At 35.9% G+C, this 26,464-nt stretch overlaps 1 protein-coding gene across 1 annotated transcript in view; it reads left to right on the top strand.

Moving 5' to 3' along the window:
* Positions 1-21,069, top strand: part of TMPRSS12 (transmembrane serine protease 12) — a gene marked incomplete at both ends in the record, with an annotated part of 29,588 nt that extends 8,519 nt beyond the window's left edge. Inside the window, 3 exons of the mRNA XM_082635974.1 lie at positions 5,285-5,553; positions 17,075-17,217; positions 20,818-21,069. Of these exons, the coding sequence (XP_082492100.1) occupies positions 5,285-5,553; positions 17,075-17,217; positions 20,818-21,069 (664 nt within the window). The remainder of the gene's footprint in view (positions 1-5,284; positions 5,554-17,074; positions 17,218-20,817) is intronic.
* Positions 21,070-26,464: the final 5,395 nt, after the last annotated feature.

The following is a 26,464-nucleotide window of genomic DNA, read 5'->3' on the forward strand; positions in this document are numbered from 1 at the left end:
TGAGCCCGCGTGCTGCAACTACTGAAGTCTGTGTGCCTACAACCCGTGCTCCACAACAAGAGAAGCCACTGCAATGAGAAGCCTGTGCACTGCAATGAAGAGTAGCCCCCGCTCGCCACAACTAGAGAAAGCCCGCATGCAGCAACGAAGACCCAATGCAGCCAAAAATAAATAAAATAATAATTAAAAATAAAAGATTAACCGAAATAACAGTTGGTTCTTTGAAAAGATAGACAAAACTGAGAAACCCTTAGCTAGCTTTACCAATGAAAAAAAGAGGGAGGACCCAAATCAACAAACTTATAAATGAAAAAGGAGACATTACAACTTATACCACAGAGATACAAAGGGTCATAAGAGGCTACTATAAACAACTAGATGCCAACAAACTGGATAACCTAGAAGTAATGAAAAAAATCTTAGAAACATACAACCTACCAAGACTGAATCAGAAAGAAACAAAAAATCTGAATAGATCAATTATAGTAAGGAGATTGAGTCAGTAATCAAAAATTTCCCATAGAAGAAAACCCCAGGACCAGATGGCTTCATTGGTGAATTTTATCAAATGTTTAAAGAAGAATTAACACCAATCCTTCTCAAAGTCTTCCAAAAAACTGAAGAGGAAGGAACCTCCCAAAACTCATTTTACGAGGTCCAGCATTACCAATACCAAAGACAGATAAGGACACTACTAGAAAAGAAAACTACAGAACAATATCCTTGATGAATATATATGCAGCATTATCAACAAAACACTAGCAAACCAAACTCAGCAGCTCATTAAAAGGATGCATTGTTCACCATGATCAAGTGGGATTTATCCCTGGGATGCAAGGATAGTTCAACATGTGCAAATCAATCAATGTGATACATTACATTAATAGAATGAAAGAAAAGAATCATATGATCATCTAAATAGCCACAGAAAAAGCATTTGACAAAATTCAACATCCATTCATGATAAAATACTTAGGAAATTAGGCATAGAAGGAACATATCTCAACATAAGAAAGACCATACATGACAGGCCCACAGCTAACATCATACTCAATGCTGAAAGGTTGCAAGCTTTTCCTCTTAAGATCAGGAACAAGACTAGGCTGCCCACTCTCACACTCCCATTCAACATAGTACTGGAAGTCCTAGCTAGAGCAATAAGGTAAGTAAAAGAGGGACTTCTCTGGTGGTCCAGTGGGTAAGACTCCACACTCCCAATGCAGGGGGCCTGGGTTCGATCCCTGGTCAGGGGACTAGATCCCACAGGCATGCTGCAACTAAGAGCCCACATGTCACAACTAAAGATCCCACATGCCACAACTAAGACCTGGCACAGCCAAAATAAATAAATAAATAATTTTTTAAAAAAAAATAAGGCAAGTAGGGCTTCCCTGGTGGCGCAGTGGTTGGGAGCCTGCCTGCCGATGCAGGGGACACGGGTTTGTGCCCCAGTCCGGGAAGATCCCACATGCCGCGGAGCGGCTGGGCCCATGAGCCATGGCCGCTGAGCCTGCATGTCCGGAGCCTGTGCTCTGCAACGGGAGAGGTCACAACAGTGAGAGGCCCGCGTACCGCAAAAATAAATAAATAAATAAATAAGGCACGTAAAAGAAATAAAAGGTATGAGAACTGGAAAAGAAGTAAAATTGTTTCTATTTGCAAGTGACATGATTTTATATATCGAAAATCCCAAGACACAACCAAAAAACCATTAGAACTAATCAAAGAATTCAGTTGCAGGGTACAAAATTAGCACACAAAAATCAATAGCATTTCTATACACTAACAATGAATTCTCTGAAAAAGAAATAAAAGAATTGATTACATTTACAACAGCATCAAAAACAATAAAATACTTAGGAATAAAGAAGACACTAGCAAATGGAAAGGTATGTTCATGGATTGGAAGAATTAATATTGTTCAACTGTCAATACTACCAAAAGCCATCTATAGGTTCAATGCAAGCCCTATCAAGATTCCAATGGCACTTTTTGCAGAAATAGACAAAACACCCCTAAAAATTATGTGAAATCAAAAAAGACCCCGAATATCCAAAGAAATCCTGAATCCAAAGAACAAAAAAACCAGAGGCATCACACTTCCTGATTTCAAAATATACTATAAAGCTATAGTAATTAGAACAGTATGGTACTGGCATAAAAACAAATAGACCTTGGAACAGAATTGAGAGCCCACAAAAAAACCCCAAGCACATACAGTCAACTAATAATTGACAAGACAGCCAAGCATACTCAGTGGAGAAAAGAAAGTCTCTTCAATAAATGGTGCTGGGAAAATTGGATATTCACATGCAAAAGAATGAAACTTGACCCCTATCTTGCACCATTAACAAAAATTAACTCAAAATGGAGTAATGACTTAAATGTAGGACCTGAAACCGTGAAACTCCTAGAAGAAAACACAGGGAAAAAACCTCCTTGACATAGGTCTTGGTAATGATTTTTTGGAAATCATACCTAAAGCACAAGCAACAAAATAAAAAAACAAGTGGGACTACATCAAACTAAAAAAAAACACACAGAAAAAGAAAACATGAACAAAGTGAAAAGATAACCTATGGGAAAAATATTTGCACATCATCTATTTGATAAGGCATTAATATCCAAAATATATAAAGAACTCATACAACTCAATAGCAAAAAAATAAATAATCCAATTTTAAAAATGGGTAAAGGATCTGAATCGACATTTTTCCAAAGAAGATATATGAATGGCCAACAGGTACGTGAAAAGATGCTCAACTCACTAGTCATTAGGGAAATGCAAATTAAAACTGCAATGAAGTATCACCTCACAATGGCCACCATCAAGGGAAGGATGTGGAGGAAAAGGAACACTTGTGCACCGCTGATGGGAGTGTGTAAATTGGTATATCCACTATGGAAAACAGTATGGAGGTTCCTCAAAAACTTAAAAATAGTACTATCACATGATCCAGCAATTCTTCTTCTGGGAATATATCCAAAAGAAATGAAAACGCTAACTTGAAAAGATACCTGCACCCCATTTCATAGCAGCATTATTTACAACAGCTAAGACATGGAAATAATCTAAGTGTCCACTGATAGACGAATGGATAAAGAAGACGTGGTGTGTGTGTGTGTGTGTGTGTGTGTAATTCAGCCATAAATAATGAGGAAATCCTACCATTTGTGACATTGAGGATGGACTGTGAAGGCATCATACTAAGTGAAATAAGTCAGACAAAAAAAGACAAATAAATACTGCAGGATCTCAGTTATAAGTAGAATCAAATAAAAATAAACAAACAAAAATTCCCCACCAAATTCAGAGAAGGAGATGAGATTTGTGGTTGGTTACCAGAGGCAGAATGTGGGGGGAGGGGATATTGGAGGAAGGTGGTCAAATGGTACAAACTTCTCTTATAAGTAAGGACTAGGAATGTAATGTACAACATGATGACTATAGTTAACACTGCTGTATGATATAGGAAAATTGTTAAGAGAGTAGATCCTAAGAGTTCTCATCACAAGCAGAAATTTTTTCTTTCCTTTTTATTGTATCTATATGAGATAATGGATGTTAACTAAACCTACTGTGGTAATCGCTTTACAATATATGTAAATCAAACCAACATGCAGTACACGTTAAACTTATACAGTGATGTATGTCAATTATTTCTCAATAAAACGGGAAAAAATTTTAATTCAAGATAAATTGTATACATTTGGAAAAGAAACATCATTATCTAATTTTTTTTTTTTTTTTTTTTTTTTTTTTGCGGTAGTCGGGCCTCTCACTGTTGTGGCCTCTCCCACTGTGGAGCACAGGCTCCGGACACGCAGGCCCAGTGGCCATGGCTCACGGGCCCAGCCGCTCCGTGGCATGTGGGATCCTCCCAGACCGGGGCACAAACCCCTGTCCCCTATATCGGCAGGTGAACTCCCAACCACTGCGCCACCAGGGAAGCCCAAACATCGTTATTTTAAAGTAGCTTAAAGCATTTAAGCTACAATTTCTTTTTAAACACAATAGAACTAGGACTGTATAAACATTTTTACAAACTTTGTAGAGGTTACCTAGTCCAATTTTAAGATAGCTAATTATCTTCTATTTCCTTGGAATAAATTCTAGGAAGTAGAATTGCAGTGTCAAAATCAATGCAGCTTTTATAGGCTATTGGTACATGCTGCCAGAGTGCCTATCTGTTTACATTTTCCTCAGTGAATAAGAGTAACTTTGTTCCTCTGACTCTTGTCTGCACTGAGCATAATCATGAAACACACACACACACACTCTGCCAATTTGAAGGGTGAAAGGAATTTCGGCATTTGTAAATTTCACATGCAGTAAGTATTAACCACTTGGGGTTTTAATTGTTGATTTTTGACCTACAGAAGATTTTTTGGTTTGGTTTGATTTCTGCTTGCTTTTTGCTTTTAAAGACGTCAAGATCCATTAGCTGCTTCTTTTATATTTAGTGTCATGCTTTATAAAGTCCTTTCTCACAGAGATATAGTCCAGTGGAATGTTCCAACTTGCTCAAATAGAATTACAAAAAGGAAAAATTGTGTTTTCACAGAGATACAGTCCACTGGAATGCATAAAGTCCTTTCTCATAACAATGTTATGTATTCATCTCTATTTTCTTTCTGGTTTAATTTTTAAACTTCTCATCCTAATTTAATATCCAAATGTTTCATTCTAAAATTTCAAAAATTTGTAAAAGTAAATAGTTTAATGAACTTCCATATGCATAATATGCAGCTTCAGTTTATCAACTCATGGCTGATCTTGTTTCATCTTTATTCTTGCCAACTCCCCCTCCAATTATTTTGAAAGAAATCTCAGACATACCACTTTATGTATCTCTAAAAGATAGGAAGTCTTTATCTAAAAGGTTTGTGCGTTTAAATATTTAATCCATTTGGAGTTTATTTTAGTGTTTAATATTTTCAGGGATTTAAGTCTATTTCACTTTTCAAACTAGTTTGTTAGTTAGCTAGTTGTCCCAATACCATTTATTGAATAATTCATCCATTTGTCCATTGGTAAGAATTGCTACCATATATTAAATTCTCATGTACTTGAATCTGTTTGGGACTTTCTGTCCCATTGATCTTTTTCTCTTTTCCTACATCACAATATTTAGGTTTTTACTTGCTATGACTTTGTCACATGAAAGTAGGATTAATTTTTTTGTTATTAATCTAACATGAGAAAAACAAAAACTAGTGGGAGATTAAGAATATTTACTTAGTTAAATACCTGTTTAAGATAAGAACATTTACTTTCTTCCAGAGATCCTGTAATGTGGAGAGCTGTGATTGGAACTAATAACATAGATGGGCGTCAGCCACACTCCAAGATGATGAAAGTTAAAGCGATCATTATCCATCCAGACTTCGATGTGGAATCTTATGAAAATGATATTGCGCTTTTTCATTTAAAAAAAGCAGTGAGATATAATGATTATATTCAGCCTATCTGTCTACCTTTTGGTGTTTTCCAAAGACTGAACCGAAACACGAAGTGTTTTATAAGTGGATGGGGAAGAACAAAAGAAGAAGGTAATTATGATCTGAATTTTGTTGATACAGATTTTCCTGATTATTCGTAGAGGGTGAATATGTATGTCTTTATCTCTTTATATCATGAGTTTGAACAAGAGGTCTTTATAAACCAGTGAAAAGGAAATGTCTTTTTTAATTCTCTGTGTTTTTTTCCTTGCTTGTGGGAGAGAGAAAATTATCTTCCAAAGCAGAAATAGAGACTTCTTTTTTTATACATGCCAAGATACTTAAACCTTTAGACATTCTCAGAGAGAATGATGGCTTCCAAGTATTTCTGTAGTTTCTGAGACTCTTAGGTGATGAAGCAAGCTCTGTAGCAGATTTGCTTATCTTAAATAATAAGCTTCTGGCTATAAGGAATCAAATTTAGTATCCTTTTTATTTAGTGCACTGTTTAGTATCAAACAGGTTGATTGCCATGTATTTTCTTTAGTGCACAAAGAGGCACAAATCGTTGACTGACTGAACTAATGGGAGGAATGAAAAATGTAGAAAACAGTCTCTGCCTTTGGTAATAACAACAGCTACCATTTGGGAGCATTTACCATGTTTTAGGCCCCGCTCTAAATATATTACTTTATTTTACCTTATCCTCCCAATATTCCTATTAGGGAGTTAATGTTATTATTCCCATTTAACAGACCAGGAATTGTGAATCTTAGAGGTTGAGAAGCTGGGACTCAAATATAAGTTTTTTCTTTATTCTAAAGCCTGAATATTTAAGTACTACATTAAATACAATCTGCTCCTGAGGGAATTGAAGTCTGTTTAGCAATATATGAGATCAAGTGCTGAGACTCTTTTTTTTCTATTCTCCACCAAACCTAGCCATTTAAATATTTGTGGATTATTTAGATAGGATAGAAATAAATGTATGAAAAGTCTGTGAATTATTATTTTTCTTTTTTTCTCTGTGAATATTTTCTAAGGAAGATAAGGAAAGTGCCATGGTGCAGGAATAAGAGCATGGGCTTTAGAATCACAGACCTAAGTCTGAATCTCAGCCTGGCCATGTACTAGCTGAATTACCACGGGCAGGTTATTGAATCTTTTACAACAGTTAGAACAATGATGATAGGAGCAACTACTATTTATTCAGGGCTAGGTACTAAATGAAATACTAAGCATTTTAATGTATTTCTCATTTAACGCCCCCAACAACACTATAAGAAATATTATAATATGGGTGAATAAACCGAGTTTTAAAGAGATTAAATAAATTGCCCAAAGTTACACAGCTAACTAAGTGAGGAGTCAAAAATTCAAGCCTAGGTCGGCCTGCCTCAAAACTCACATGTTTCCACTATATTATATCATCTCTCACAATGTCATACATTTTCATGATCTGTAAGATGAGAGCAACAATACCTATCAGAGAGTTGTTTTGAGGATTATATTGGCTCTCCAGCAACATGGCAGATTACATGCACACACCAACCTTCCCACAGAAAACTATTAAAGAGAGAAAATGCATAGGTCAGGGACTGAGTGTGAAGACAGGAACTTAGATAACTGGAGCACAAAAGCTGCCTTTCATCTTGAGGATATTTGTCAAATTGGTAACATTGAATATTGATCTCTGTGGTTTCATAGGCCTTCAGAGGCTTGAAGAACAAAGCCTGCTTGAGTGTGTGTGGGGAAACACTCATAAAGCTGGAGCTTCAGGGCTGTACTCTAAAACTGAGTCAGACTCAAGACCCAGCTGCGTAGTTCATATATACATAGTTCATTTCAAATATGATATAGGTAGATTGAAAGTAAAAGGAGGGGGACTTCCCTGGTGGCACAGTGGTTAAGACTCTGTGCTCCCAATGCAGGAGGCCTGGGAACTGACCCCACATGCATGCCACAACTAAGAGTTCGCATGCCAGAACTAAGGAGCCGGTGAGCCGCAACTAAGGAGCACACCTGCTGCAACTAAGACCTGGCACAACCAAATAAATAAATAAACATTTTTAAAAAAAAAGAAAGTAAAAGGATGGCAAAAGACATACCATGGTAACATTAATCAAAAGAAAAGCTGGAGGGCTTCCCTGGTGGCGCAGTGGTTGAGAGTCCGCCTGCCGATGCAGGGGACACGGGTTCGTGCCCCGGTCCGGAAGATCCCACATGCCGCTGAGCAGCTGGGCCTGTAAGCCATGGCCGCTGAGCCTGCGCGTCTGGAGCCTGTGCTCCACAACGGGAGGGGCCCCAACAGTGAGAGGCCCACATACCGCAAAAAAAAAAAAAAAAAAAGAAAGAAAAGAAAAGCTGGAATAGGGGGAAAAAAGGAAAAGAAAGCAGAACTGGCTACATTAATATCAGATAAAGTAGACTTAAGAGCAAAGAAAATTACCAGGGACAGTGAAGAACATAACATAATGATAAGGGTAAATCCACCAAGGAGACACAGCAATCCTAAGTGTGTAACCACGGAACAGCAGAGATACAGTTTCTTAAAAACATATGTGAACATACATACACTTACGATATAACCCAGCAATCACACTCCTAGGCATTTATCCCAGAGAAATGAAAACATAAGTCTGCACAAAAACCTGTTCACAAATGTTAATAAAAGCTTTATTTGTAATATCCCCAAACTAGAAAAACCTAAACGTCCTTCAATAAGTGAATGATTAAATACACTGTAGTATATCCTTAATATGAAACATTACTAAGCAGTTAATAGGAATTCACTATTGATATACACAACAATTTAGATGGGTCACAAGTGCATTATGCTTAGTGAAAAGAAGCAGTTTTCAAAAGGTCACATACTGTGTGATTCCATTTATATAACATTCACAAAAGGACAAAATTATAAAGATGGAGAAGAGATTACTGATCGCTGTGGGGTCAGAAGGTTAGATAGCATGGAGATCTTTGTGATGGTTGAATAGTTCTGGATCTTGATTGTGGTGGTGATTACATGAATCTACATACGCCATAAAATGGTGTAGAATGAGACACACACACACATACACACACACACACACATTGTTCCAATGTCAATTTCTTGGTTTTGATATTGTACTTCAATAATACAGATAGAACCATTATAGGAAACTGGGTAAAGATTACACTGACCCTCACTGTACTTGCTTTGCAACTTCCTGTTAACTATAATTATTAGTAAATAAAGTTTTTCTAAAAAATGAATCATATATAACAAAAGCATCCTCAACCCCCACCCCACCCCCAGGATTGCTAGGAAAACTGCTTAATGGAAGACAAAAAATGAAGAAATTTTCCCAGAAAATATGTAACTACAAATACCACTCATATGCCCCAAATCACTCTGAGTAGACTAGAAAGCCTCAAGGTTAGAATTTAGTTTAAGTAGTTCCTGGACTGTTAATGTTCTCTACGTGCCTGAGAGAATCAAATGCCAATAATTTGTGTAGAAACCCAATGTCATCTAAAACCTCAAAGAATTTCACCAAAGTTTCAAAGAAAATGGATTATAATTTTTTAAATTGCTAAACACCAAAGGAAACAAGGCACAACAGACATCAGAATAAGACCTACAAAGATTTCAGATACCAGAATCATCAGATAATATATTTTAATGTTTAATGGGACTTCCCTCGTGGCGCAGTGGCTAAGGCTCTGTGTTCCCAATACAGGGGGCCAAGGTTTGATCCCTGGCCAGGGAACTAGATCCCACATGCCACAACTAAGAGTTCTCATGCTGCAACTAAAGTTCCAGAATGCCACAACTAAAGATCCTGCATGCAGCAACAAAGATCCCACATGCTGCAACTAAGACCCGGTGCAGCCAAATAAATACATAAATAAATATTTTTTAAATGTTTAATATATTGATATTACAAGAATAAAAGATGTGCTTAAAAAAATGAAAAGTAAGGAGATGTGAAAAAGAACCAAATAACTGTGACAATTAAAAAATACAATAATTGAAATAAATTCAATGGCTAAAGTAGTACCAAGTCAGAAGGAACTTAGGATTCCCAGATTAAAATCAACTAAATATCAGTTCACAATCAAAGATCACTAAACACACAAGGAAACAAACCATAATTATGAAAGTCAATAGAAATAAAACAACTGATAAAGCCCCCCCAAAGATCTCAGATATTAATATTTTAGGTATAGAATATAAAATTAGTATATGTGAATTGTTCAAAGAAATAAAAGAGTACAATTAAAAATGAGTGACAGATGATCTAGAGTGATCAGGCAGATTTAAAAGAGAACCAGGGCTTCCCTGGTGGCGCAGTGGTTGAGAGTCCACCTGCCGATGCAGGGGACACGGCTTCGTGCCCCGGCCCAGGAAGATCCCACATGCTGCAGAGCGGCTGGGCCCATGAGCCATGACCGCTGAGCCTGCGCATCCAGAGCCTGTGCTCCGCAACGGGAGAGGCCACAACAGTGAGAGGCCCGCGTACTGCAAAAAACAAAAAAGTAAAAGAGAACCAAACAGAATCTTTAAAAATGAAAAATGTGGGGGCCTCCCTGGTGGCGCAGTGGTTGAGAGTCCGCCTGCCGATGCAGGGGATACGGGTTCGTGCCCCGGTCTGGGAGGATCCCATATGCCGCGGAGCGGCTGGGCCCGTGAGCCATGGCCGCTGAGCCTGTGCGTCCGGAGCCTGTGCTCCGCAACGGGAGAGGCCACAACAGTGAGAGGCCCGCGTACAGCAAAAAAAAAAAAAAAAAAAAAAATGAAAAATGTGGGCTTCCCTGGTGGCGCAGTGGTTGAGAGTCCGCCCGCCGATGTAGGGGACACGGATTCGTGCCCCTGTCCGGGAAGATCCCACATGCTGCGGAGCGGCTGGGCCCGTGAGCCATGGCCGCTGAGCCTGCGCGTCCAGAGCCTGTGCTCCGCAACAGGAGAGGCCACAACAGTGAGAGGCCCGCATACCGCAAAAAAAAAAAAAAAAATAATAATAATAATAATAATAATAATACTTTAGGGACTTCCCTGGTGGTCCAGTGGGTAAGAATCCACACTCCCAATGCAGGGGGCCTGGGTTTGATCCCTGGTCAGAGAACTAGATCCCGCATGCCACAACCAAGAGTCCACATGCCACAACTAAGAAGTCCGCATGCTGCAACTAAAAGATTCCACATGCCGCAAGGAAAATCCCGCATGGCACAACTAAGACCCGGCACAGCCTAAATAAATATTTTTTAAAAATAATACTTTAAACAATGTTATGCTCTCAATTTTAATACTTAAAACAAAATGGATAAATTCCTAGAAAATTCTAACCCAAACTGACTAACTAAATAAGAATAGTCCTTTAAAGAGTAAAAGAACTTAATCAGTAATTAAATTTTTTTCAAAAATAAAACACCAGAACTCAGAACAAGTGAGTCAACCATAATTACCAGCAATTATTTAAGTATTATATAAATATCTTTATAAAGAATTCAGAAAGAGAGAACACACCCTGACTCAGTGTATGAGGATAATAATCATCTTGATGCCCAAATTAAGTAAGTATAGTACAAGAAATGCCAGTATCATAAATGCGGATATTCCAAATTATCAGCACACCAAATCTATCAAGAATAGTATAAACAAAATAATTAATTAATTAATTAATTTAAAAAAAGAATAGTATAAACAGAATTCCACATAACCAAGGTGAGTTTAACTAAGGCAGGGGTCCCCTACCCCTGGGCCACAGGCTGGTACCGGTCCGTGGCCTGTTAGGAACCGGGCTGCACAGCAGCAGGTGAGCAGCGGGTAAGCGAGCAAAGCTTCATCTGTATTTACAGCTGCTCCGCATCACTCACATTACTACCTGAGCTCTGCCTCCTGTCAGATCAGCGGTGGCATTAGATTAATAGGAGTGCAAACCCTACTGTGAACCGCGCATGTGAGGGATCTAGGTTGTTGCTCCTTATGAGAATCTAATGTTTGATGATCTGAGGTGGAGCTGAGGGGTGATGCTAGCACTGGGGAGCAGCTGCAAATACAGATTATCATTAGCAGAGAGGTTTGACTGCACAGAGACCATAATAAATCAATTGCTTGCAGACTCACAAAACCCTATTCAGTGAGTGGCAAGTGAGAACAAGCTTAGGGCTCCCACTGATTCTGCATTATTGTCAGTTGTATAATTATTTCATTATATATTACAATGTAATGATAATAGAAATAAAGTGCACAATAAATGTAATGCACTTGAATCATCCTGAAACCACTCCCCCCACTGCTTCCGGTCCATGGAAAAACTGTCTTCCATGAAACCGGTGGTCCCTGGTGCCAAAGAGGTTGGGGACCACTGAGCTAAGGAATTCAGGGTGGCTTAATATCAGAAGTTTCTTAATGTAATTCACCATATTAACTGATTAAAGGATTTAAAAATACCCCATGATTATCTCAATAGGTGCTGAAGAAACACTGTTAACAACTCATAAGTCTAGACATAGAAGGAAACTTCCTTAACCTGATAAAGGTTATCTACCTCTACACCAAACATCATTACCACAGAAAAACATTTCCTTTAAAATCAGCAGTGATTTCCCCCACTATTACCACTTTTATTCCATATTTAGTAGAGCTTCTACCAAGTACAGTAACACAAGAAAAAGATGCAGAAGACATAGGACTTAGTAAGGTAATAACAAAACATTCATTATTCACAGATGATGTCATTATATTAAAAAAGAATTTATAATCCACTGGAATTAAGAGAGTCTAGTAAAGTGGCCAGATATAAAAGCAATATACCAAAATCTATTTCATTTCTATACACGATCAGTAGTTAGAAAATGTAATTTTAAAAGTAACAGATGTCACACCCACAAGGATGACTTATCAAAAAGTTAGACAAGTGTTGATGAGGATGTGAAGAAATTAGAACTCTCATACATTGCTGGTAGGAATATAAAATGGTGCGGCTGCTTTGGAATACATTTTGGCAGTTTTTCAAAAATTTAAACATATAAATTACCTTATGACTCAGCAATTCCACTCCTAGGTAGATACCCAAGAGAAATGAAAACATATGTCCACACAAAAACCTGTATTTGAATGTTCACAGTAGCATTATTCATAATAGCAAAAAAAAGAATACTACCTAAATGTCCATCAACTGATGAATGGGTAAACAAAATGTGATATATTCATACAATGAAATATCATCCAGCCATAAAAAGGAATGAAGTACTGAAAACTGCTACAATCTTATGCTAAGTGAAATAAGCCAGACACAAAAGCCCACATATTGTGTAATTCCATTTATATGATGCCATGTCCAGAATAGGCAAATCATAGAGACAGAAAGTAAAGCAATGGTTAGAAATAAACTATAAACAATGAAATTAAACTATAAATCAATAACAGAAAGATAGCTGGAAAATTTAAAAATACATGGAGATTAAATTGGATAATAGTATTGGACCAGTGTTAAATTTCCTGATCTTGATAAATGTACTTTTGTTATATAAAAGAATGTCCTTGTTCTTAAGCAGTACACACTGAAGTATTTAAGGGTATAGGGGCACAATGTCAGCCATTCACTCTTAAATGATTCAGAAAAATTTATACACATACACATACAAATGATTGTGCAGTGTGACAAAAAGTAAACAACTGGTGAATCTGAACAAAGGGTATTTGACAATTCTTGGTAACAAAAGTTAATGGAAGTCAACATATACAATAATACCAAAATGATTAGGTAGCTAAAAACAAATCTAACAAAAGATTGCAGGCCTTTTATAGAAAAAAATCCTAAAACATTTAAAAAAGACATTTAAGAATATCTAAGTAAACAAAATGGTATAGTTTATGCCTCAATAGGAGGACTCAGTTATCAGAAAGATGTCAATCTATACTCCCTAACACCATACACAAAAATAAACTCAAAGTGGATTCAAGACCTAAATGTAAGACTGGACACTATAAAACTCTTAGAGGAAAACATGGGAAGAACACTCTTTGACATAAATCACAGCAAGATCTTTTTTGATCCACCTCCTAGAGTAATGGAAATAAAAACAAAAATAAACAAATGGGACCTAATGAAACTTCAAAGCTTTTGCACAGCAAAGGAAACCATAAACAAGATGAAAAGACAACCCTCAGAATGGGAGAAAATATTTGCAAGTGAATCAATGGACAAAGGATTAATCTCCAAAATATATAAACAGCTCCTGCAGCTCAATATTAAAGGAACAAACAACCCAATCCAAAAATGGGCAGAAGACCTAAATAGACATTTCTCCAAAGAAGACATACAGATGGCCAAGAAGCACATGAAAAGATGCTCAACATCACTAATTATTAGAGAAATGCAAATCAAAACTACAATTAGGTATCACCTCACACCAGTTAGAATGGGCATCATCAGAAAATCTACAAACAACAAATGCTGGAGAGGGTGTGGAGAAAAGGGAACCCTCTTGCACTGTTGGTGGGAATGTAAATTGATACAGCCACTATGGAGGACAGTATGGAGGTTCCTTAAAAAATTAAAAATAGAATCACCATATGACCCAACAATCCCACTACTGGGCATATACCCAGAGAAAACCATAATTCAAAAAGACACATGCACCCCGATGTTCATTGCAGCACTGTTTACAATAGCCAGGTCATGGAAGCAACCTAAATGACCATCAACAGACGAATGGATAAAGAAGTTGTGGAACATATATACAATGAAATATTACTCAGCCATAAAAAGGAACGAAATTGAGTCATTTGTTGAGTCATGGATGGATTTAGAGACTGTCATACAGAGTGAAGTAAGTCAGAAAGAGAAAAACAAATATCGTATATTAACGCATGTATGTGGAACCTAGAAAAATGGTACAGATGAACTGGTCTGCAGGGCAGAAGTTGAGACACAGATGTAGAGAACAAACGTATGGACACCAAGGGGGGAAAACCGCGGTGGGGTGGGGATGGTGGTGTGCTGAATTGGGCGACTGGGATTGACATGTATACACTGATGTGTATAAAACTGGTGACTGATAAGAACCTGCAGTACAAACAAACAAACAAACAAAACAACTAATACTAAAACAAAAAAAGTTCCTCCACAGATAAAACTATCAAGTTGGATGTGTCTTCCAGATTTTTCCTCTATAAAAATGATCATATATTATCATCATTTCCATAAACAGAATCACACAGACTGTTCTGAAACTTACTATTTCATGTGGTATCAGGGACTTCCTTCCATGCAGGTCTGCGTTTCTACTTTGTTCGTTTTTTTTTAATAAATTTATTTATTTATTAAAAAAAAAAAAAGAAAGAAAGATGTCAATTCTATCTGAAAAACTGAAAAGCACCAGGTAACGATAAACCCTAACATGAGTTTTAAGACAATGAAAAAGCTCATTCTAAAAGACCTAATAGCCAAGACACTCCTATGGAAGAAAAAAATGTTGGAGAAGTTGCCATCCAGAAATCAAGGTTTATTCTAAAGCTATGGTAATTGATCAGTGTTGTATTTGTGCAAGAATATTCTAAGCGACCAGTGGAACAAAATAGAAAACCCAGACATCTACTTCTGGGCTCTCTCCTATTCACTTTGAAAATCTCTGGTTATTTTGAATAGCCCTACACCAATACCACACTGGATTAGTATTGTTCATAAATTGGGTGGTAGATTTACAGGTGTTCATTTCATTATTATATCCTATAACTTATATGTTACATATATATTTTTATATACAGCTAGTACTACTTCAATTATTTTAAAATAAAGCGCAGAAATGTGGCTGGCCTCTAGGAGCCTCGATCCAGGAATCTGGATGCCATTAGACATATTTAATTTCTATTTCCTATTCCTATTCTCTCTGTATGTTGACTTTACTTTCTCAGGCTGCCTGTCCTCATAAGTCTGGAACTATGGCTGTAGACTGATTTGAATTTATAGCTAAACAGTCATGTGACTAGGGTGAAACAGATTCTTCTCTGGAAGCTCCAGTTTAAAAATGCTGGATAAACATACTGCATGAGAATATGCCATTCTTGAAAATACTGGTGTGTGGAAGAAAGTTTCATATTTACAGCCAACATTACAGCCATACTGGAAATAAGTGAAGAATATTATTAATATTCTTTGATTTAACATTTTTATTATTAAAACATTATAACAATAGTGCAGAATATTTGAAAAACAGATGGGGAAATATATAATCCCACTATCATTAAATAAGTTACAAACGATTTTATATGTTTCCTTTCAGTCTTCTCTACATAATTGTATATAGCTGTCATAATAGCCTGCATTCTATTTCATGTACTTATTTTTCACTTAAGATATTAAAGGTATTTCTACATTGCTAAAATAAAATAAAATTAAATTAAAATGCTGGATAAGTATTCCAATTGGCTAGGCTTATACCAAATATGGTCACCTCTAGACCAATCAGCGCAACCAGAAGAATGGAATTCTGTGAATGGAACAGTTGGGTCATTTACCCACTTGCAGCTAAGGGCAAAACATCTATTACTTGAAAAGCTAGGGAAGAATGTGGGGCACACAAAATATTCAGCTACCACATGTGACAACTGCAACTCTGAGACAGGCTGATGAGAAAAGATGCTGCTGTTACAGTAGCTTTTCTATGGATAAACCTTAAAATGATCTGTCCTTTAATAGTACCTGAAGTGTTATCTTATATTTTCCTATCTTTTCTGTAGCAAAGAACCACTTTATGTTCAGGAATTAGCAGGGAATTTAGGGGAGTGCATGAATTAAAAATCTGTTTTATTTTCATATTCAACATCCTTCAAGACTTTAGCATCATTAAAAATTTAATTAAAATTATTCACAGCTTACAGCATAAGAAAGATAGACCTCAGCGTTTACCTCTTTCGCCCTTGACAATTTTTATATAGCTTTACTTTGTAAAAGCTATAAATCCTGGTGGCGCAGTGGTTAAGAATCCACCTGCCAATGCAGGGGACATGGGTTCGAGCCCTGGTCCGGGAAGATCCCACATGCTGCAGAGCAACTAAGCCTGTTCACCACAACTACTGAGCCTGCACTCTATAGAGTATGCGAACCACAACTACTGAGCCCGCGTGCCACAACTACTGAGCCCGCATGCCACAACTACTGAAGCCCACGCACCTAGGACCGTGCTCTGCAACAAGAGAAGCCACCACAATGAGAAGCCTGCACACCACAATGAACAGCAGCTCCACTCGCTGCAACTAGAGAAAGCCCGTGTGCAGGAACAAAGACCCAATGCAGCCCAAAAATATAAATAAATAAATAAATAAATAAATACCCTTTAAAAAAAAAAAAAAAAAGCTATAGATCCTGCCGTGAGACCTCCAAGAAATACAAGACAGCAAAGATAACAAAAGTAACCTGAAATTCCTACTATCTAGAGATAACTGTCATTAAGATTTGGTAAACTTTCTTTCACAGTCTTTCTAGGCATACATACATACATACATACATACATACATGGATACAATTTTACATAATTGTTCAATCAGGCACTATGGAAAGAAAACTTGTTCATCAGGAACACTTTATATTGCTGTCAAAATGTCTGCTCTCCAAAATAACTTATTGGTATTTTTTGTTAATAGGTAATATTACAAAAAAATTACACGAAGCAGAAGTGCATTATATTTCTCGAAGTTTTTGTAATTCTGACAAGAGCTATGGGGATATAATTCCTTACACTTCATTTTGTGCAGGTGATGAAGATGGAGTTTTTGATACTTGCAGGGTAAGACCAAATAATTTTCCTTAGCAATACTTTCTAAAGACAGAAGGGAACTTGAACAAGTCCTTTGATCACTTTCTGGTGAAGTCTTAATTCTCAAGTCTAAATTGTTTTTCTCCTTTTTTAACTATTCCAACAATCCAAATTGTCTTGCTTGCCTGATTCCTTGGTTTCTACAATCATGGTCAACCTTAATCAAAATTTGCCTTGAATTTTTTTTTCCATTACCACTTTTATTGAGATACAATTTACATATATACAATTCACCCATTGAAAGTGTACAACGCAGTGGGGTTTTAGTATATTTATAGAATAGTGCAACCATCACCATAATCTAATTTTTAGATCACTTTTGTCACCCCCGCCCCTAAAAACTCTACTCATTAGGAGTCACTCCCCATTCTCCTCTCACCCACCCCTAGCCCTAGGCAACCACTAATATCTAGAGATTTGCCTATTCTGGAAATCTCGTATGAATGGAATCATTCAATGTGTGGTCTTTTGTGACTGGCTTCTTTTACTTAGCATGTTTTCAAACTTCGTCTCTATTATAGCATGCATTAATACTTTATTCATTTTATTGCCAAATGATATACCATGGTGTGGATATACCACATTTTATTCATCCATTCATTCGCTGATGGACATTTGAGCTATTTCTACTTTTTGGCTTTTATGAATAACATGGCTATAAACATTTGTGTACATGTTTTTATGTGTAGGTATGTTTTTATTTCTCTTGGAAATTTCACCTAGGGGTAGAATTGCTGAGTCAATGTTTAACATTTTGAAGAACTGCCAAACTGTATTCCCAAGTGGCTGCACCATTTTACATTCTTACCCAGCAATGTATGAGAGTTCTTTTTTTTTTTTTTTTTTTTGGAGTACAGTTGATTCCCAATGCTGTGTTAGTTTCAGGTGTACAGCAAAGTGAATCAGTATACATATACATATATCCACTCTTTTTTTTTTAGGTTCTTTTCCCATATAGGCCATTACAGAGTATTGAGTTCCCAGTGCTATACAGCAGGTTCTTATCAGTTATCTATTTTATATATACTAGTGTGTATATGTCAATCCCAATCTCCCAATTTATCTCTTCCCACCTTATCCCCTGGTAACCATAAGTTTGTTTTCTACATCTGTGACTCTACTTCTGTTTTGTAAATAAGTTCATCTGTGCCCTTTTTTTTTAGATTCCACATATAAACGATATCCTATGATATTTGTCTTTCTGTGTCTGACTTACTTCACTCAGCATGACAATCTCTAGGTCCATCCATGTTGTTCCAAATGGCATTATTTTGTTCTTTTTTATGGCTGAGTAATATTCCATTGTATGTATGTGCCACATCTTCTTTATCCATTCATCTGTCAGTGGACACTTAGGTTGCTTCCATGTCCTGGCTATTGTAAATAGTGCATCAATGAACATTGGGGTGCATGTATCTTTTCGAATTATGGTTTTCTCTGGATATATGCCCAGGAGTGGGATTGGTGGGTCATATGGTAGTTCTAGTTTTAGTTTTTTAAGGAACCTCCATACTGTTCTGCATAGTAGCTGTACCAATTTACATTCCCACCAACAGTGTAGGAGGGTTCCCTTTTCTCCACACCCTCTCCAGAATTTATTGTTTGTAGATTTTTTTGACGATGGCCATTCTGGCCAGTGTGAGGTGATACCTCATTGTAGTTCTGATTTGCATTTCTCTAGTAATTAGTGATGTTGAGCATCTTTTCATGTGCTTTTTGGCCATCTCAACAATGTATGAGAGTTCTAATTTCTCCACATCCTTTTCAGCATTTCTTACAATCTATCTTTTTTTAATTGAAATATAGTTGATTTACAATATTGTATTAGTTTCAGGTGTAGAGTAAATTGATTCAGTTATATATATATATTTTTTCAGTTATATATATTTTCTATGTCTGTGAATCATGTTTCTGTTTTGTATATAGATTTATTTGTATTATTTTTTTAGATTCCACATATAAGTGATAACATATATATTTGTCTTTCTCTGTCTGAGTTACTTCACTTAGTATGATATTCTCTAGGTCCATCCATGTTGCTGCAAATGGCAATATTTCATTCTTTTTTATGGCTGAGTAATATTCCATAGTACATATATATACCACATCTTCTTAAACCAACCATCTCTTGAGGGACACTTGGGTTGTTTCCATGTCTTATCTATTGTAAATAGTACTGCTATGAACATTGGGGTGCATATATCTTTTTGAATTAGAGTTTCGATTATAGCCATCCTTGTGGGTATCTCAAGGTATCTCACTGTGCTTTTAATTTGTATTTACTTAATGACTAATGATGTTGAGCATCTCTGCATGTGCTTATTAGTCTTTTGTGTATCTTCTTTGGAGAAATGTCTATTCGGATCCTTTGCCCATTTTTATATTGTTATTTATCTTTTTATTATGGAGTCACAAACATTCTTTGCATATTCCGGATACAAGTCCTTTACCACATGTATGGTTAGCAAATATTTTCTCCCATTCTGTGGACTGTCTTTTCACTTTCCTGATGTTATCATTTGTAGCACAAAAGTCTTTGATTTTTTATGAAGTCCAATTTATCTATTTTTTGTTTTGTCCCTTGTGCTTTTTGAATCTTTCTTTATTCCTCTTTTCTTCACTGCTTCTAAATCTACCAGCACATCACTCCCAAACAGTGTCCCATGCTGATCTTTTCCTACTCATTCTGATTTCTGCAATCCAGGGTCTATCTTTCCTGTGTCCTTTTCCTTAAAAATCGTGCTGAGTAAAAGAATCCAATCTACATACTTTCACTTATGAATTGTATTCATAAGTGAAATATTCTTACCATCAAAAAATAATTATTCAGTGCTTACCTTATATAGAGAATTTGAAAATACCTTAGAAACACAGTCCTTATACTTTAGGCACTGAAACAGTTATCTCAGCGTCCTTACTGACACTGCCTAAAGTATAAGGTAAAGGTGTTTCGGTGCATTAACAGTCTTGTATAAACCATGACAGAGATTTGTTATTTGTAATACTATTAAGAGGACTAGCCATTTATTCCTGTTATCCTGCACCAGCCAATGTCAACACTTAGAAAGATGCCATCTCTTGCAAGATGCCAATTTACTCCTGTCCTCTAGTTAGCAAACCACACATACACACACACACACACACACACACACACACACACACCCCTAAATGAATCCTTTATATATCTTAGTTCTACCTTTCCCACACAGCATTAACAGAAGTATTCTAATAGACAATATTTGCAGTATTTTGCACACTTCCTAAATTATATTTCTCCTGAGTAACTGCACTAAAAAATTCAAACAATTTGATTTATAGTATTCTGGTTCAAAACTATGCAGGTGGGAAGTTTAACCACCAGCTATACGGTGCCTCTAAACACCAGGCCAGACTGAATACCTCCTGTTTTAGTCAGAATATAAGACTGAGAATCTATGGCTCTTTATAAGTTGGAGGTATTTTGAAAAAATATATATAAATGTATGATTAATGTGATTAATTTATTTCAGCCTTACTGTTGTTTAAGGACTACTGGAAGTAACTAATACTATTTTGGGACTTTTTTAATAGGGTGATAGTGGTGGACCATTAATGTGCTACTTACCAGAACGTAAACGATATTTTGTAATGGGAATTACCAGTTACGGATATGGCTGTGGTCGAAAAAATTTTCCTGGTGTCTACAGTGGGCCATCCTTCTACCAAAAGTGGCTGACAGATCACTTCTACCAGGCAAGCAATAAAGGCATATTTAATATAAATATTCTACTTGGACAGGTCCTTGTAGCCTTAGGTTCTGTTGTCCTACTAGCAGCTCCATAAAGAAATTCTGAAGAATCTTTATTTTGCCTCGTGTCCCTTTCCATGTTCTACATAATAAAAAATCATTTATTCTCTTGACAAGTAATTGCCCATTTTAGAGTCCTCATGTGGGTATTTTCTGGAATAAAAGGATTGTGACATATTAGATAAGTGATTATAAATTTGGCTCTGAATCACATGCTTCCTTGATGTATCCTATTGTACTTTATACTCATACTCTTTCATTTGGAATACCTTCCTAGAGTTTGTATAAAATATTCAGTTAAATATATACTTTATGTATATAAATGTCAAATAATAAAGAGTTAATAATTTTTAAAAAGTTGTTCTTTTGTTAAATTAATCAAACCTTATTAAGTTAGATTTTATTTTATTCAAAAACATTTGTTTGTATGATATATATTTTTTTGAATCATCATCTTGTTTCTGGTTCTCAAAGGATATTTGAAGAAGTAAGTATTCGCCTATTTTTCAAATTCTAATTAAAACTATTTAATATTAATACTTCCTTTCCTGTGCCAAGAGAGAATTGTGGTGCAAACACCCCCAAATAATTTACTTTTTATTTAGAAATGTCTACTGTGACTTTTTTTTGCAACGTTATAACCTATTTTCTGAACATTATTTTCTTGAAGCCCATGCTAAAGGTCTGTATTCCTTGGGCCCTGGAATTAACTGTGAGGAGAGGTGGCAGAAGAGCATGCTGGGAAAGGAGGGATGCCAACCTGGGATTAACTTTACGATGACTAATCTTTAATATGGATTATATAAAACAAAAGAAAAAATTGACTGGCTTAGTATCTACTATTAATCAATTCATACCTCCCTTAAACTTTGGAGAACCCATGTAGTAAGGGAGAAGTAATTATTTTCTCATCCTTCTTTTTTACAACCAGCTAAAATCATGTATTTTTGTTTTTGTTTTGTTTTGCTTGGCTTTAACCTAATTTCAGGATTTAACTGAAAGCATGAGTTTTCCATCAATTAATTCCCTTGGGGATCATTACTGGTTTAACATTCAAGGGGTAGAAAACTGATTTTTATAGACTTATGAGCAACACTGAGGGGATACTGACTGTTCTTTCTTGAAGGAGACCCTAGTTTATCCATCAACAAGGTCTTATAAAGAATTAGTTGGTGATGCTTTCATAGCAATCAGTATAATACATTAGTCATTTCCTGTTTATTCTACCTGACTATCATTCAGATTCACTTGATAAGCCCTGGATATTAGTTGATATTAGGAAACTCTTCTAAAATGTATTGACAGCACTGGAGGAAAAACCCTTGCTTTTCACTTCAAAGGTATGTACGTCCTACTTACTGCTTAGGTCTGCCTTTCTAATCAGGCAGGAGCTACTGTCTGCAACCTTTTCCCTTTTCCCTCAGCTTAGTTCACTTATTTCAGCCAACCAGAATTCAGTTATGTAACATTTCTCTCCACCACAAGAGATAAGACTTTGGAATCTAAGGTAGACTTTGTTTCAAATTTCTTTCTGTTAACTTGGTCACTGTAAGAGTTTGGACAATTATTAATACCTCCTTTGCACCACTGATGTGATGATTAAATAAGTTGATTATATGAAATTCTTGATATATTGAAGGTGTTCAATAACTGGTTACTGTTTTTACTGTTACTGTTATTATTATCCCATCCATGATTCATACGACCCTTTTCATTATATAGATCATTATTATCCCATCCATGATTCATACGACCCTTTTCATTATATAGATCACTATGTATTAGATAAATACCCTATTTCTTTCATCTGAAAAACTTACTAGAACAAACGACTCATTCTACTTATAAACTCAAATTTTAAATTATATTATTTTTTAACATAAAAGAAGCAGACTCACAGAGAGAACTACTGGTTACCAGTTGGCGGGGGCAGGGGGTGGAATATAGAGGTGGGGAGTGGGAGATACAAACTACTGGGTGTAAGATAGGTTCAAGGATATATTGTACAACACAGAGGATACAGCCAATATTTCATAATAACTGTAAATGGAAAGTTACCTTTAAAAATTGTATAAAAATAGGGGAATTCCCTGGTGATCTAGTGGTTAGGACTTGGTGCTGTCACTGCCATAGCTTGGGTTCAATCCCTGGTGGAGGAACTAAGATCCCACAAGCCATGCAGAGTGGATGAAATGAAATGAAATGAAATGAAATGAAATGTCTAAAAATTTTTTTAATTTTTTAAATTTAAGTGTATTATTTTAAATGTTAATTTATTTTATTTTTCTAATTCTCCAAATAGTACATCCTCATATTAAACTTTTGAAGTACAGAAAATAAGTAGAAAGAAAATCATCCATAGCCCTATTATAGCTACCACAGCTACCATAAGTCCTGCCTATTTCACTTATTATAATGAGGATTTTTACAAACTCTTCTTAGCATTCTTTTATCCCAGCTATTTTGAAATTTTTCAATCCTACAGAAAAGGTGAAAGATGAGTACTATGATTGCCCACTTTTATTCCCCAAATATTAACATCTTGCCCTGTTTGCACACTTTCTCTTTCTCTCCACACATACATTTTTTTTTGGTTTAACAATTTGAAAGTAAATTGCTAACATCATGTTCCTTTATCCCTAATACTGCAACATGTATCTCCTAAGAACAAGAATCACAATACCATTATCACGCCAATGAATTTTAACAATGATTTAATAATACCATCTAATATAGGGTCTATATTCCAATTTTCCTGTCCCAAAAATGTTTTTATAGTCCCTGCCCTACTCCAGGATATAATCCAAATTCCACGCCTTGCATTGTTTTTCATGTCTCTACAATGTCCTTTAATCTAAAATAGTCTCCTCTGTCCTTATTTTTTTTCTTTTTTGTCTTTCAAAACAGTGATAGAGAGTCCAAGTCAACCGTCTTATAGAATCTGCTGCATTCTGAATTTATCAGAATTTCTCATGATAAGAGTCAGATTAGAGGTTTTTCACAAGGATACTACATAGGTAATATATTTCCTACTGTATTCCATCAAAACGCACAATGTCAGTTTGTCGCATTATAGGTGATGCTCTGTTTGATCATCTGTCACTTTTATCTTGAACAAAGTGGTATTCACCATATTTTCCTATTGTAAAGATACTCTTTCCCCTTCATAATAAGTAACCTTTGAGAGGATACTTGGAGCCCATACAAATATCCTGTTCCTCAACAAATTTATACCCAATGGTTTTAAAAATCCATTGATGATCCTTGCTCAAGTCAACTATTTCACTGAGGGTTTCAAAATGCTGATTTCCTGATTTTTCATTCTTTTTACATTTATTACCTAGCATTTTTCTGCAAAAAAGAGCTTTCTTCCTCTCTCTTCTCCTTTTTTCAACATCACAATGGATACAATATATAGCTTATATGTATGACTTGTGCTTTTTTATGTCCTAAAAATTTTTGCCTAAAAGAAGGTCATATGGATTTTCTATTTTTTTTAGAAGTTTTCAGTTTTTGCTTTTACGTTTAGGTCTGTGATCAATTCTGAGTTAATTTTTGTATAAACGAGGTAAAGGTTGCAGTTTATTTTTCTATATAAGGATATTCAGGTGTTCCCGTCATTGTTTAAAAGTCCACCATTTTCTTCATCAAATCACCTTGGCAGTTTTGTCAAAAATCAATTGACCAAATATGGTGGGTGTATTTCTGGACTCTATTCTATTCCATTGATTGATATATTTATCTTTACGCAAAAAACACACTGTCTTCATAACTGTAACATTTTAATAACATAGTTTAAGTCCTCTGGCTTTGTTTTTCTTTTTCAAAATTGTTTTTGGCTACTCTAGATCCTTCGTATTTTAATAGAAATTTTAGAAACAGCTTTTAATTTTTACATAAAGCCTACTGGGATTTTTATTAGAATTGAATTAAATTTAGAGATTGATTTGGGAAGAACTGGCATCTTAATCATATTGAATCTTCTGATTCATGAACATGGTGTATCAATACATTTATAAAGTCTTTAATTTCCCTCAGCAATCTTTTGTAGTTTTTATTGTATACACATTTTTATTAAATTTATCTCCAAATATTTAATGGTTTTGATGCCATTTAAATGACGTTTATTTAAATTTCAATTTCCAATTGTTCTAATCAACACGATTAGTCATATCTGTTTACCTTGTATCCCATGACCTTGCTAATAAACTCACTAAATAATTTTAGTAGATTTTCTGTAAATTCCTTAGGATTTTCCACATATATAATCATGTCTGTGAATAAGATTTGCCTTATTTTTTCTTTCTACATGACTTTTATTTCTTTTTCTTGCTTTTTGTACTGTCTAGGGCTTCCAGTACAATGTTGACTAGAAGTTGTGAGAGTGGAGAGCTTTGCCTTATCCCAATCTTAGTAGCAAATACAACTATTTTAAAAGAAAGAGCAGGTGTTTATTAGGATGTGGAGAACCATTGTGTACTTTTAGTAAAAATATAAAATGGTGCAACTGCTATGGAAAACCATAGGGTGAAAAATTAAAAATGAATTACCATATGATTCAGCAATTCTAATTCCAGGTATACAACTGAAAGAACTGGAAGCAGGCTCTCGAAGAGATATTTGCACAGTCATGCTCATGGCAGCATTATTCACAATAGCCAAAATGCAAAAGCAACCCAAGTGTCCATCAACAGATGAATGGATAAACAAAATGTGGTATACACATACAATGGAACATTATTCAGCCTTAAAAAGTAAAGATATTGTGTCACATGATACAACATGGATGAACCTTGAGGACATTATGTAAAGAGAAATAAGCCAGTCACAAAAGAACAAATATTGTATGATTCCAATTATATGAGGTATCTAGAGTAGTTAAATTCATAGAGACAAAAAGAATGGTAGTTGTCAGGTGCTGGGAAAGGGGGAGAAATGGAGAATTACTGTTTAATTGGTACAGAGCTTTGCATGATTAAAAGAGTCTGTGGATGGATGGTGGTGATGGTAGCACAACAATATGCATGTACTTAATGTCACTGAACTGCATACTTAAAAATGGTTGATTGTAAATTTCATTTTTTGTATATTTTACCACAATTTAATATATTAAAAAAATTGGGGGGCCGTGATTATCAGACTAGGTAAAAAGCAAGAACCAATTGAAGTTGTCTACAAGATGCATTTAAAATATAAAGATACAAATAGGTTAAAATTTAAAGTTGGAAAGAGGAAAGATTGAAGCGGGGGCAGAGTCAAGATGGCGGAGTAGGAGGACATGGAGTTCACATCTCCTCACAACTAGGGCAACTACCAGACGATGGTGGGTGACCTCGACACCCAGGGGGACAGAAGGAACCCCCGAGAGACCGGGTAGGACATGGGTGGGGGAGCAAGGGGTGAGGAGAAATGGAGGCGGGACAGGACCCA

This window comes from Mesoplodon mirus (genome assembly GCF_964341445.2).
Source record: "Mesoplodon mirus genome assembly, chromosome: 11".
Taxonomy (NCBI): domain Eukaryota; kingdom Metazoa; phylum Chordata; class Mammalia; order Artiodactyla; family Ziphiidae; genus Mesoplodon; species Mesoplodon mirus.